The 15,044-nt window shown below is 47.8% G+C and overlaps 1 protein-coding gene across 1 annotated transcript in view; it reads right to left on the bottom strand.

Annotated features, from left to right (window-relative positions):
- The window catches only part of Hkdc1 (hexokinase domain containing 1), a 39,320-nt gene that overhangs the window by 3,941 nt on the left and 20,335 nt on the right, over window positions 1–15,044 (bottom strand). The window contains exons 9-16 of the mRNA XM_021174451.2: window positions 14,465–14,698; window positions 12,882–13,186; window positions 11,371–11,510; window positions 11,166–11,285; window positions 7,393–7,488; window positions 7,151–7,250; window positions 5,748–5,931; window positions 3,815–3,970 (exon numbers count right to left, since the gene is read on the bottom strand). Coding sequence (XP_021030110.1) covers window positions 3,815–3,970; window positions 5,748–5,931; window positions 7,151–7,250; window positions 7,393–7,488; window positions 11,166–11,285; window positions 11,371–11,510; window positions 12,882–13,186; window positions 14,465–14,698 — 1,335 coding nt within the window. The remainder of the gene's footprint in view (window positions 1–3,814; window positions 3,971–5,747; window positions 5,932–7,150; window positions 7,251–7,392; window positions 7,489–11,165; window positions 11,286–11,370; window positions 11,511–12,881; window positions 13,187–14,464; window positions 14,699–15,044) is intronic.

Below are 15,044 nucleotides of genomic sequence, written 5' to 3' on the forward strand. Positions count from 1 at the left end.
CTAATTAAAAAAAAAAAAAGAATGGGAGCCAGCCAGGTGATGATGGCGCACACCTTTGATCCCAGCACTTTGGAGGCAGAGGTGGGCAGATCTCTGAGTTCGAGGTCAGCCTGGTCTACAGAGTGAGTTCCAGGACAACCAGGGCTACACAGAGAGAAAAACCCTATCTTGAAAAACAAAAACAAAAACAACCAAACAACAACAACAACAAAAGAATGAGAACCTGATAAGACCATGGATGCATACATAGAAATGGCACCTTGGGGACAAGCTGGCTTCAGGTCTAGACCCCAATTAAGTCGCAGTGAGCCAGTGATAAGCAAGGGCATCCTGTACTGAGCTCCAAGCCTCAAGCTAAGGCCTGTGAGGTTGCGTGCGTGAGCCCTCCAAAGGATGGCAGACAGCCGGACTGACTACAGAGCTGCAGCCCTGAAGACGAAGCCATTTTATGTCATGGCTGCAGAGACCCGGGGTGATCAAGCACTGTGTACTGTTTGTCTCGGGATGGACGCGTTTGTGTGGGTTCTATTTCTTGTCTCAGTGAGTGTGTTTTAATGTTGGTCACTGCCTAGGAAGGTGGAAGGATAGACAGACAGCTCTTGAGATACTGTCCAGGTCATAGGAACATCTTATTTTCTTCCTTCCACTTATTTTTTGATTTTTAGTTGTCTTGTGATGCTAGGAACCGAACCCAGAGCTTCCTGCATGCCAGGCAAGCACTCCACCAACAGAGAAGGTGAACTCTCACCCCATCTCCCTTCTCCCCTCCCTCTCTCCAGGATCTTCCTTAAACTCGGAATCTCCTGCCTCAGCTGAGTGCTGAGATCCAGGCAAGCACCATACTTGGCTCCTAGAAACAACTTGTTTGAGCTGAGGGAACATAGAACACAGACACAGGCAAGTCAGGCTGACTGAGGGTGAAGCTGTTCTCAGAGGATCCCACTCGTTATACTGGCTCCTTAGCATGCCAGACCCCACTCCTCCTCTTCATCCCCCTCCCCCTACTCTTCTTCCTCCCCTCCTCCTCTTCCTCTTCCTCCTCCTCTTCCTCTTCCTCCTCCTCCTCCTCCTCGTCTTCCTCCCTCTCCTCCTCCCCCTCTTCCTCCAGCTCCTCCTCCCTTCCTCTTCTTTTTTTAAAGATTTATTATTTTCATTTTATGTGTATGAGTGTTTTGCTTGCACTGTCTGAGTGACTGTCACCAGCAGAGGCTAGAAGAGGGTACCAGATTCCCCTGGAATTGGAGTTCCAGGCAGTTGTGAGCAGCCACAAAGATGCTGGGAACCAAACCCAGTTTTGCAAGAGCGGCCACTGCTCTTAACCTCTGAGCCCTGTCTTTCTAGGCCCTGATTTTACAGTGATGCTGCCTTCCATGGCCAGCTCTCCAGACAGCAAGAACCCTACAGGAGCTCCCTCGGGAGCGGTCTGACTTCACTGGTAAAGTGAGCACGCTGGTGCATTTGTTTTCTGTTGTTGTTGTTGTTTGTTTGTTTGTTTAATTGTATTTTGGGGATAAAGTCTTGGTATGAAGCCCTGGCTTGCCTAGCACTCCCTTTGTAGCCCAAAGAAATCCTCCTGATTCTGCCTCCCAAGGGCTTAGATAAGAGGTATGTACCGCCATCCCTGCTCTGTCCCTCTTTACACCTGCCATTGGCCCCAGGCGGGCTTTTTCACTCAAAACCATCTAATCTGAAAGGCTCGTAAAGTCCATTGATTGAGCACAGGTTGGGAGGAGTCAGCATATCTATATAACTGGTGGCAGCAGAAATACAAAGCACTGTTTTGCTTGTTTGTTTGTTTGTTTGTTTGTTTGAACAGGGTCTCATACAGCCCAGGCTGCCCTAGAACTCATTACATGACCAAAGATGACCTTAAACTGCTCTTTCTTTGCCTCTTGTACAAAGGTTACACACATGAACCCTGAGACCTGGCTTATGCTGTGCTGGGGATTTGAACCTTGGGCCTTGTGCATGCCAGGGAAGCAAACCAACAGAGCCACATCTCCAGCCTCAGAAGCCACTCTCCAGAAAGGCAGTGCACCCTCAGCGAAGTACTCCATTTGTCAAATGCTCCCAAGTAAATAATTCATAAGATGCAAATAACTGTGTGTAAAAAGAGTAACTATTATGGTGTTTCTCAGAATAACAAAAATTCATAAATTATAACGTTGGCATCGCACACTAAGAGGAAATTTAGTAAATTATAGTATAGTAACAGGGAAGTTTTATGCAGTATTTCAAAATGATTATTTACACTAGCAAGCTAATAAAGGAAACTTTGCTTTCAAGAAATCTTCTAACACCGGCGACATGAAATTGTCACCATAAGCATTGGTAAGCTATGACAATATAAAAAAGGGACAGACAGATGAAGATTCGACACTGAATCTGATCGGGGATCCAGGGTAAATGTAAGCTTTCCAGATGATCCAAGAGACAAGGGAGAGAACTGAATGCTGTCCTAAGCGTCCAGGTCAGGAATACAGGGAAGTCAAAGGATAAAGTGCGGTTTCCTCAGCAACGGTGCAGTTAGGGAGGATGAGGGAGAGGACGCCCAGAGAGTAAAGTGTACTTTAGACATGCCAATCAAACAGAAGGGCTCTATTTGCCTACTAACGCATTTCAAATAACTGCACTGCCGTGTCTGCGTTTTTCTGGCAGTTCAGGAAACAACTTAAAGAAGGTGTTTCTGACATTAGGGGTGACATTAACTGTTCAGGGTATAATAATGGTAGTTGGTTATGATTTTTTAAAAATATTTTATCTGTGTGTTTATTTTTAAGGTTTATTTATTTTATGTGTATGAGGACAACGTCACTGTCTTCAGACACATCAGAAAAAGGCATCAGATCCTATTACAGAGGGCTGAGCCACTATGTGGTTGCTGGGACTTGAACTCAGGACCTCTGGAAGAACAGTCAGTGCTCTTAACCATTGAGCCATCTCTCCAGCCCTTGGTTATGATTTTTTTTTTTTTTTTTTTTTTTTTTGGTTTTTCGAGACAGGGTTTCTCTGTATAGCCCTTGCTGTCCTGGAACTCACTTTGTAGACCAGGCTGGCCTTGAATGCAGAATCCACCTGTCTCTGCCTCCCGAGAGTGCTGGGATTGAAGGTGTGCGCCACCACGCCCGGCCCTTAGTTATGATTTTTTAAAGAGCTCCTACTTTAGAGCCGCATCTTGACATATTTATAAAGGAGCTGACATAAGGTGTGGGCTGCATTTCAGACTAACCTGGCCAGAAGCGCGGCCATGGGAGAGTGGGACAAATGCAGTTTGGTGAGTAGCTGACACTTGTGAGGAGCAGCAATGGGGACACTCGGTCTGTTTCACCGTTGTTCTACTTTAGAAGAGGTTTAATATTCTCCATAATAAATAGTAAAATGAGAAACAGAAACCAGGCATCGTGCAAACACTAGAACCCCAGCACTTGGGAGGTAGAAGCAGGCCTCAGCTACATTGCAACTTTGAGGTCTCCTGGGCTATATCAGACCATCTCAAACAAACAAACAAACAAACAAACAACCTAGCATTGTGTTGTAAGTGAAAATTTCTATGACTAAACACCGAATCAATGCTATGTAAATTACATGCAACATGATGGCATGTATCAAATAAGCTTGCATACACTAAAGAACTCAAGACAAAACTCAAAGTAGCTATATTCGGTAATAGCATATTAGTGATTTCCTGAGCCACATCCCCAAGTCTTGCTTTTCATTTTTCCAATCTCAAATCTTCCCACCCCTTGTGGGGAAAGACAGCCGTCCCCTTCCCTCGGCATCCCACTCAAAGCAGATAAATTTGATCATACATCACCTTTCAATCTGGGACAGGAATTTGGTTTCAAAGATGCCCCTGGTCCGGAGTCGCTCTGAAATCTGCCCTCGGAAGAGGAGCCCCTGCCGGGTGAGGTCGATCAAGATCCGCCTCACAATCTCCCCCAGGTACATCCCACTGGTCATTTTCTCGTATCTGTTTGGGGAAGAGGTGGATAAGACCAGTCAGTGAGGACGCTGGTCTGGGTGTGGAAAGCAAGTCACATGGCACCTGGAATTCATGGTTCACAGTGGCTTTCTCTGCAGTTGTCAAAGAAACATAACACAGAGAACAGGGTGAAGTGAAAGAGGTAGGCCTCAGAGCCATGTGGGAGCCAAGCCCAGCTTCCCACATCCCGTCATGGCATGCACCCCTACTGTAAGCTTTTCCTGTAAACTGAGAGCAAAGCAGGATTCTAAGGGCTGCAGGAGGCAGGGTCAGCCTCTGCCAGCCAGGAATGAACATTGCCAAAGAGGGAGAGGGACCATCAATACCCATCGGGTCCTTGTCCAAGCCTCTGCCTAGACAATGTTCTCAGCACAATGTATCCTTGAGCCTGATCTTAGCACATTTCTGAGGTGCTCAGCCTCTAGTTGCTTGTCTGCCATCGTGATACATCTCGGCTTCCCCTCGGTTTATATATTATAAACCCAAGCTTAACTGGGATGCGTCTCACCAGATCTAAAACACTCTCTGGTCATTTACAGAAAACTTTCTAACCCTGTCCCAGGGGAAGGGCCCAGACTCACTCCTGGGGGCCTCATATACTAGCTTCACTTCAATGAAGGTGGAAATCTACCGTAAGGTGTCTAGAAGCCATTCATTATTTTCTGTCTTTTCAGTTGTTAGTAATTGCAGTGTACCTCACAAAGGCTTGTGGCCCATGATAAGATGTGATAATATGTTGAGGTCAGCCTTCCCATCCGTCCTAGGGACCCCTTTCCCACTCCTTAGAATTCACTGACTTTAAAAGGCCAAGGACCTTGACCTCTAAATGGGACCTCATAAAGCCCACCTTATGGACCACACCCCTGCTCTGTGGTACCCGGGCTCTCTGCAAGCAGACATTCTGGCAGCTTCTGGTTGGCTTCCAGAGCCTACAAGCCTTCAAAGTACCTTATAGTAATTAGAAAAGGGACCCCTCCCTCTCCTGTCAGAAACAGAAAAATAGCCTTCTTTTATCCCCTATTCTGGCATCTAGTTCAGTGATATAAGCATAGATAAAGCTGCCAGGTTGATGCCACAGAACAGACCTGCTCCCTGGGTTTGGCAAAACAGCTTCTGCCATGGCACGGTGTTGTACACTGTGTATTCAGATGCTGTTTGCTGTGCCCAGAGATCTGGTGGCAGTCCTGGCATTGGCATTGGCCTGTTATGTGGAGCATTTCCTGTCTCAATGATGTGCAAAAATTCTTCTTTTCCATCACTTCTGATTGGTGAATAAAGAGCTAATTCAGCCTATAGCCAGGCAGGAGAGCACAAAGCGGGACTTCTGACCCCAGTCTGGAGGCTCCAAGCAAAAAGAGAAAAAAGAAGGAGAAAGAGAACAGGAAGATTTGCCATGAGGTCTCGCCAAGAGAGTAACCATGAGGAGGAAGAGGAGAAGGAGATGGACCAGGAGATCATCACGTGAGTCGCCATGAGGACACACATGGAACAGAGCAAGCCAGGGACGGCTCAAAGTAAAGGACCACGAGCCTGGGAAGTGAGCAGCCAATGAGGTTAGAACAGATGAGCATCTGCCCAGCATGCAGCTTGTTAATAAATTCATTAGGTCTGGGCCTCCGTGCCATTTATTTGGGAGCCAAAGGGAGATAGAGCAGACATAGAGATGCCCTGTCGTTACCTGGAAGGAAAGGGGTTGAGGAAAAGCCCACAGGATCACATCTACATGTAATCCCTTCACACACGACACACCACCAGGCCTTCTCACCTCTGCTTGCCGGCGTTGAGGGAGCCGTCATCCACCTCCTTGTCGTACTGGGTGCGGATGTCATCAATGCAGCCATTGTCACCAAACCCGCCCCACTCTGTGTTAACGCACATCCGGCCTTCGTCCCCGTCCACCAGCTCGATATTCCTCATTTCCTCCATGTAGCACACGTTGCTTCCTGTCCCTGGAAGGAATCATGAGGGGCCTTCAGTCCTCAAAGATGACATTAGGTCTAAGACAGGCCATAAGTAGGTTGGCATCTGAGGTCCGAGACACAGCTAGAGGGGATTCCAGCTTTCTATTCAGCTGGCATGTCTTGAACAAGTGCCCTATGGAGTTGTTAAAAAGAAAAAAATAAGGCGATATTTGTGTATTCTCTCTAGCTGTCAAGTAGCCAATGAATGATTCTTGCCATCGTCAGCAGCAGCATATCTATCATCATCATCATCAGATTCCCTATCACCCCATCTAACCCATCATCAGTGTCATCACTGCCATCACTATAAGCAGCAGCAGCATCTATCCTTCCTATCATCATCATCCCCAGCATCAGCATCCTCCACAGCAGTAGCATCATCATCCTCATTACCATTATCATCATGTCCCTCTTGCCTATCATCATCATTTACCACACAGTCCTGAGCTCAGTGCAAAATGGTGGACTCCTTTAGTCAGTGGGGCTTCCTCTTCTCTGAGGAATCCCAGAGTCCACACAGACTACCTGAGGAATGTCACATAGTCCTGTACCTACGACCCCGGGATGCCTCCCACTGCTAATGAGGCATCTTAGTACCTCAGCCTCCAGCCAATGACCTCTGTCCACCCTGGAGATTCTCACCTTGTTCCTCAAAACTATATAACCCTTGGCTCACCCCAGATAAAGTGTATGCACACATGCTGTTTCTTTGAATGTCATCTGAGAGAGTTGACTAATTGAACATATGTGACACTGAGATCTTCCCTCCCCAGCATTCCCTGCCAGACCCAGGTCCTGCTGACCCACACATTTCAGACTTGGCTTCATCCTTTCCCTCCTGGTATGTACTGGAACCCAGACACAGCCAGGGTAAGACGGGGACCTCAGAACTTGGTTCTGCTCCATCCTTCCCTGTTCGGTGTGTGGATGCCACAAGGGAAGAAGCAGAAAGACAGAACCACAGTACACGTCTGTGGAAATGTCCAAAACATGAAGGGAAAAAAATGAAGAAAGGAAAAACTCCTTTGTGCACCTTCCCCTTCCTCAATGAAAAGAAGGACCTTGGCTCACAGCCTTAGTGAGAAAGAGCTGGGAATGAGCCGACTTAGGTCCCCAGACTGAATCACACCCTGGCAACAGAGCAGGGACTCCAGGAGAGTCCAAGGGGACCAGGCCACCATCTGGGACACCATGCCTGACCACGTACCTGCAATCAAGCCAATCTCACACCTGGGATCTTCATAGCCACAGGTCATCATGGTCCCCACCGTGTCGTTCACGATTGCAACAATGTCCAGGTCAAACTCCTGCAAAGGAAGCAGAGTGTATGAGGGGCACCTGGGCCCAAGGCAGATAGAACAAGGCCAAGTCCCACAGCCTGGGTGTATGCATCATGGCAGGGCAGGGGAAGAGGGCAGGCCCAATGTAAGCCTCCCCACCATAGCCTACATTTCTCCTCTTGATGGCTTCTCTGAGCATGTCCACCACATCCTCCCCTTCACAGTCGGTGGCCTTGAAGCCTTTGGTCCACCCTACTAGAGTCCCCTGAAACAAAGAAGGGGAACACTTCACTTGGGCAGCCGTTCTCGAAATGACAGAGCACCTCAGATCCCATAGGCACTGAGTCTGGTCACTGGTAGACTGTGTATGTTCTTGGCCTGCTTTTGCCTTCATCATCCCAGCATGGCTCCTGCCAAATGGGCTCTCCACAGCTCTGCGTGGTCTTCAGGACTCTGGTGTGTTCCTGTTGCTGCTACACAGAATCAAAGTCTGGGGTCAGAGCATCCCACTGTAATGTAGCCCATGACGGATAGAGGTGCTCTCAAGAGGTTGAATTTAAAATGTCAGACTCAGCACCATTACACAGTAGAACTACCTATTCCCTGCCCTCAGCAGCATTGAGAAGACATATTGTCTTATCCATCATCATCAATACTATTACAAACCAGAACCATCACACTGTCAAGAAACATGGAGCATTGGAAAACTGTTCGCCACACATTTTTAAATGAAAGCCACTAACATACAGGTAAAGAAAAAGCCCACTTTTTTTTTTGTTTGTTTTTGTTTTTGGTTTTGGTTTTTCAAGACAGGGTTTCTCTGTATAGCCTTGGACATCCTGGAACTCACTCTATAGACCAGCCTGGCCTCAAACTCAGAGATATTCACCTGCCTCTGCCTCCCAAACACTGGTATTAAAGGTGTGTGCCACCACCATCCAGTGCAAATCCACTTTTGTTTTTACAATGACATAGGTAAGGGGCTGGAGAGATGGCTCAGCGGTTAAGAGCACTGATTCTTCTTCCAGAGGTCCTGAGTTCAGTTCCCAGCAACCACGTGGTAGCTTACAACCATCTGTAACAGTGTGCTCTTATAAATAAAATAAATAAATCTTTTTTTTAAAAAAATGGCATGCCAGGCATGGTGGTGCATGCCTTTAATCCCAGCACTCGGGAGGCAGAGGCAGGCAGATTTCTGAGTTCGAGGCNAGCNNGGTCTACAAAGTGAGTTCCAGGACAGCCAGGGCTATACAGAGAAACGTATCGGAAAAAAAAAAAAAAAAAAGGCATAGATACTCCACCTAGAAAAGGGCGCCTAAAACAACGTCTGCCCAAGGGATGACTGGCTACCTTTGGATCCAAGGCTACGAGTGCATTTTCATTTTTCTAAACTTTCTAAAATCAATACACTTAACGTTCATGGCAGTATCTTAACATTTAGGAGATATTAGCCTGGTCATGGGTTGATTCTAGCTAGTGTTCCAGCTTAAAAAGCTGGGAGTGGGAGCAACTGACAAAGTTAGGATGCCGGGCCAGGAAGGATGCCCACAGAGCCTTTGGCTAGACGCTGAGAGCCACCAGACTACACACACATGTCTGTCTAGGGTTTCTCTATGTAGTCCTGGCTGTCCTGGAACTCTCTATGTAGACCAGGCTAGCTTCAAACTCATTCAAACTCAGAGATCCTCCTGCCTCCACCTCCAGAGGGATAAAGGCATGCCCACCATCACTAGGCTTAGTCTGTTTCTTCTTAATGGCAGCAATATGGTGAGTGCATTAGTTTAAAAAATAAAAACAAAGAAACAAACTAAAATGTTACTGATAAAAATAAAACCCCCTGAGGTTCCCCGTCCCTTGAAAAATAACTACCGTGAGTCCAAGGAGAATCCCTCTAAACCCTTTTTTCTGCCTGCTTGTACTTTGAAATAAACACATTTATATTTCGTGTAAATTACCACCATTTGTTTTCCTTGTTAAGTGGCCCACTGTGGAGAGCCGCCTGGATCGGTAATGTGGATCCGCTATCTCCTGTCACTGAGCAAAAGAGTCAGGTATAATTGTGCAGAAATTTGGAAACCCACAAACACACCTACAAAGTAAACAGATATTCTACCCTCATTTTATGAAGAAGTATTTATATTTTTAAGTCTGTGTGAGTGTGTGAGTTTATGTGTACCACGAGTGTGTTGTGCATCAATTTCACAACAGGGTGTCACATGCCCTGAGACTGGAATTCCAGATGACCATGAGCCACCATGCTGTGAACGGAACCTGAGTCCTTTGCAAGAACAGTAAATTTCGGACTCATCTTGACAGCTCCTAGACTCATTTGTAAAAAATAAGAAAACAAAACCACAGAGAGGTTAAAGAATGCACCCAGGGTCACACAGCCAATAAATGTGAACACGCCTGACAATTCACACCAGGGTCTGCGATTGTCGTCAGGTTCTTTCCCCAACCCGAAGCAAAGCTCATGAAAAGCACAAAGAAAGCAGTGTCTGGCACAGAAGTAGCACCGTGGATGCTGTGGGTGTATCTAGCCTCCTCCTCCTCCTCTTCTTCCCCCTTGTCTTTCTCTTCCTCCTCCTCCTCCTCCTCCTCACCATCATCATCACTGGTGAAGGTCAGGGTATCATGTAACCCAGGCTGGCGCTGAACTCCCTACACCAGGACAGCTTGAGAAACACATTTTTTAGGTTACATGGGTGAGCTTTTATCTATCAAAAACCCTACAACTTTGACATCTCCCTGGTCATGTGCTGTTCCGAGGACATAAAAATACTGCCCAGTTCTAATTAGCCTTTGCTGACCACTTCCTTCTCAAACCCCTTCATAAAATGAGTGCACCTCTCTTTTCTAATAGTGTCACATGTGCCCCTTCGTGGATACTAGGCCACATCTGAGAAGCCCTAGATTCAACTAACTATGGATGGACTGGAGAGATGGCTCAGCAGTTAGAAGCACTGGCTGCTCTTATAGAGGTTCGGTTCTCAGTACCAACATGGTGGCTCACAACTACCTGGCAACTCCAATTCCGGGGGATCTGATGTCTTCCTCTGGCCTCCACAAGGCATTGCACACATGTGTGGCAGATGTACATGCAGGCAGAGACTCAAAAACGACCAAACAAAAATAATTTAAAAGTAGTCAGAAAAAGATCTGGCAGCTGTCCTGATTTAAGCCCCTCTTATCACCCCATCCTGATGCCCAGCTTGGCATTTACCTGTGGGAAATGATCTAGAGATGGCTTCCTGAATTCAGGAGGATGCATGCAGGGTCTGTGCAGACACCATGCCATTCTGTAGAATGAACTTGAGCAATGTGGATTGTGGTACCTGTGGAGAGCCCTGCACCCAATCCCCCTGAAGATACCAGGGAATTAACTCTTTTTGTGAATTTCAAAATAAGGAGATATGAAATCAGGTGTATAGAAAACCCTTTAAATGGTTAATTCCGTCTACACCACATGTTCCCAGACGTGTGAACAGTGGCCTGGTGATGTGGCTCTGTCAGTAAAGTGCTTGCCTAGTGTACATCTTATGCTGAGCCCCATCTTCAACGTGACGTGTGCTGGGCTTGGTGGTGCAGGCCTGCTACCCCAAGATACAGAAGGTGGAAGTAGGAAGATCAGAAATTCATGGTGATCCCTGCCTATATCAGGAATTTGAAGCCAGGCAGTGGTGGCACACGCCTTTAATCCCAGCACTTGGGAGGCAGAGGCAGGCAGATTTCTGAGTTCCAGGCCAGCCTGGTCTACAGAGTGAGTTCCAGGCCAGCCAGGGCTACACAGAGAAACCCTGTCTCAATGAGGCCTGCCTGGGATACAGGAGACCCTGTCTCAGAAACAAAACCCAAAGTGAGCACAGACACAGAGGAACCTTGAAATGGCCCTGGGGGAGGGCAGCCGCTGGGCCAGCTGTGTGCCTGGCAGGGCCTTCTTACCTTGTCGATGCATGTCTGTCTGCAGGGGAAGGAGAAGGTGAAGCCCAAAGGCAGCTGGGCGCCCTTGAGGCCCATGTAGTCCAGGAAGTCAGCGATGCACTGTACGATGTGGTCAAAGAGCTTCGGGGAGAGAGTGGAGCTCATGCAAGGTGTGTACTGATTGGGGCGTGGCTGCCCACCCCCGACCCCCGGCCCTGACACTCACTTCCTCCCCAGTGCCCTGCATGATCTCCAGAGGGATGGCGAAGATCTTGTTGTACATGCGCACAGACCTCCGCCTGATCTTCACCAGGAGGACTCGGAAGTTGGTTCCCCCCAAATCCAGGGCAAGGAACTTTCCTTTCTCTGTGGGAGAGAGAGTGGAGGCTGCATCCCACCCACCCACCCACGCTGGGCAGGGACCCATGTTTCACACTTGGAAGAACAGAGGGTCAAGCCCAAAAGAATGGGAACCTCTGTTCCTGGCCTCCCCGCAGGTACATTGAACCTGTCTTAGGCCAGAGCATTTTTTCTTAGCCCTCATTTCCCCATAGACCCAGGCACCCTTCCCCCACCCTACCCCCATTCCCCATTGCTTCTGAGAAACAGCTTTCATCCTGGGCCTCTTTCCATGTCTACAGAGGGAGGAAGCTGGTGTCTTCAAGGTTCTTCCAGCTTGAAACCTTACTGCCCAATTGGTCCCAAGCATCTGGTACAGGACATGATGCACAGAACCTGGCACTCAGGGGGCAGGGGCAGGGCAGCATAGGGACTTCTGCTGGCTCACAGCAGGAGGTCTATTCCTTTTGTTACACACATCAAGACAACACACATATACACACACACATACACACACATATACATACATACATACATACACATATATATACATACACACACATATATATACATACATACACACATATATATACATACATACACACATGCAGACATACATATACAGACACACACAGACACATGTACTCATACACACACAGACAGACAGGCACATAGACACATACAGGCACAGACATATGCACTCATACACACACAGAAATACACACAAACATATACAGATACACACATATACTTACATACATACAAGCATAGACACACACATATATAATATACACAGAGACATACACACAAACATATATACATATATATACACACAGACAAAAACACAGACACACACATGTACACAGACACATGCACACAGACATACACACACCAACACACAGACACATACACTCATATACACAGAGATACATGTATATACTCACACATACACTCATATACACAGACACATACACTCATGCACACAGGTCACACATAAAGACACATATACACACAGACTCACATACATATTCGCACACACACACAGATACACACATACACATACAGAGATAAATATATATACACAGAGACACACACATACATACACACAGACACACATATACATACACAAATAGACACAGATACATAGATACACACAGAGACACAGACATACACACATATACAAACAGATACAGACATACACACATATACACACACAAACACACACAGAGACACAGACACACAGATACACAGATACACACACACGTTTTAACCAAGTCATGCAGACTCCTCCAACTTCCCCTTTCCTCATCCAAGGCTGTAACAGTCTCTGCATTTGCAGAGTGTAAACAGGAGCCCTGCACACCCCATAGAGCAGGTGCCTGTACCAACCCAACCCACCTGTGCCATCCGGCATCCCGTAGACATAGGTGGGAAGCATCTTCACGGTAGCCAGAGAGTGGGTCTTTTTCTTCAGCCCGTACTCTAGTTCAGCCCTCATCTTGTCCCGCACACCCAGGAGTTGCTCTCGGGTCAACTGGAACAAAGCTAGCACCTTGTCGATCTGCTTGCGCTGGGCCTGTACCCGAGAGGCCACTGCGGTCACCATGGCAGCCCCCTTGGTGCTTCCGCTCTCTGACAGGAGGAAGCGGACATCACAGTTTGGGACCAGTCTCCTCACCACCTTGTGTAGGCGTTTGGGGTACCTGGAGGTAGAGGTGACAGTCAGACAGTGAGCAGTCTGGCCAGTGGGAATGGACACAGGGCTAGTGGGTGGTGGGTCCCAGGGGACCCTGCTTGTTGGATAGTGGCAGATGGCCTATGACAAACTAGGACAGTTGAAAGGACACTTTGGAAGCTAAGGGAAGTGCTGAGAGGGCATGAAGGACCAATGTGGTGGTAGATGTTGCCTCTGTCTGTGGGGAAGGATTTATTCTCTCAGTCCCTTCTAGAGTGCACACTCCAGTGTAGTTTCCATTAGCTAACGAGTCTTTCACTATGAATCCCTTGAGGAATTTTCATTTCCCTATGTCTTCCTAGCGGGATCTGGTGACCTCTGCCATCAGTGATTTTCACCATCAATAATGGGGTATCTCTGACTTTTCAGTGTTGCTATGCCATGGGTATTACCTAGATAGTGGAGAGAAAGATGGTTAGGAAGATGACAGATGGAAAGGTAGGAACACACATAAATAGACAGATAGGCAAGCAGAAGGGCAGACAGACACATGAGAGATGAATGAATGAACACACCAATGCATACATGCATGCATGGGAAGGTGGGTGGATGGATGGGTGGATGGATGGAGGGAGGGAGGAGAAGGTGGGTGGATGGATGGGTAGGTGGGTGGATGGATGGATGGGTGGATGAATAAATAGATAGATAGGTGGATGAATGGATGGATGGATAGATGGATGGAAGGAAGGAAGGAAGGATGAATGAATGGATAGATAGGTGGATGGATGGATGGATGGATGGATGGATGGATGGATGGATGGATGGATGGATGAGTGGATAGATAGATAGATAGATAGATAGATAGATAGATAGATAGATAGATAGATAGATAGATAGACAGTCTTTCTAATTAGGCAATAGTTTTAACAGATTTTTTTTTTAGATAGGTCTTGCTGCATAGTCCATACTGACCTCAAGATGGCATTCTTCCTGCCCCTTTACAGTGGAAATCTCCATTGCTCTGCCCTCCATCCATGACAGAGAACCTGCTGCTGGTCAGCCCCTCTGAGTTCTGTAATTACTGGTCTGCACCACCATACCCAGCTAACAGCCCCGTCTCTCTGTGAGTGATTCCCCAGAGCACCCGGCCAGCCGTGTAAACACACACTTGGCTCACTCTTCCCTTGGAATCTGAGAACCAGAAGACTCCAACTGCACAGATATGTAACACAGACCCGAGGGAGCACCGGGGCTCAGCTCCAGGGGCGACCCAGCGTTGGGGTACAGGTTGGTGGGTGGCACTTACTGAGGGTGTGTCTTGTAGAGAGTTCCATCCATGCCCACTGTGGTGCGGAGCCGGGCCAGCTTCTTGTTCTCTCGGAGGCGCGTCAGGATGGTTGCCAGTGCCGCCGCGCAGAGATTGGCTGAGCGAAAAGAGACGATGGTGCACACATGCTGGACAGCAATGCAGTCTGACTCAGAGGGCTCCAGGCCCAAATCCACCAGGATCTCTCGCGTGTTGGCCAGGCCTTCTTTACTCCTAGCCAGGGACAAGAATGAGAGGCTCACACTTCTCCGTGCTGTGGGTATCCTCCTGGGATGTGTGCCCTCGGGGTTGTGTGCCAAAGACAGCATCAGCACTGAATAGAGCCACTACCACGTGCCACCGCACACCAGCTACCTGCTAAGGCTCTGCCATGCAAGTCAACTCATCCGATCCCCACAAGAATCCCGAGGGAGGGGCTGGTGAGATGGCTCAGTGGTTAAGAGCACTGACTGCTCTTCCGAAGGTCCTGAGTTCAAATCCCAGCAACCACATGGTGGCTCACAACCATCCGCAATGAGATCTGGCACCCTCTTCTGGAGTGTCTGAGAACAGCTACAGT

Source organism: Mus caroli, chromosome 10 (genome assembly GCF_900094665.2).
Source record: "Mus caroli chromosome 10, CAROLI_EIJ_v1.1, whole genome shotgun sequence".
Classification (NCBI taxonomy): domain Eukaryota; kingdom Metazoa; phylum Chordata; class Mammalia; order Rodentia; family Muridae; genus Mus; species Mus caroli.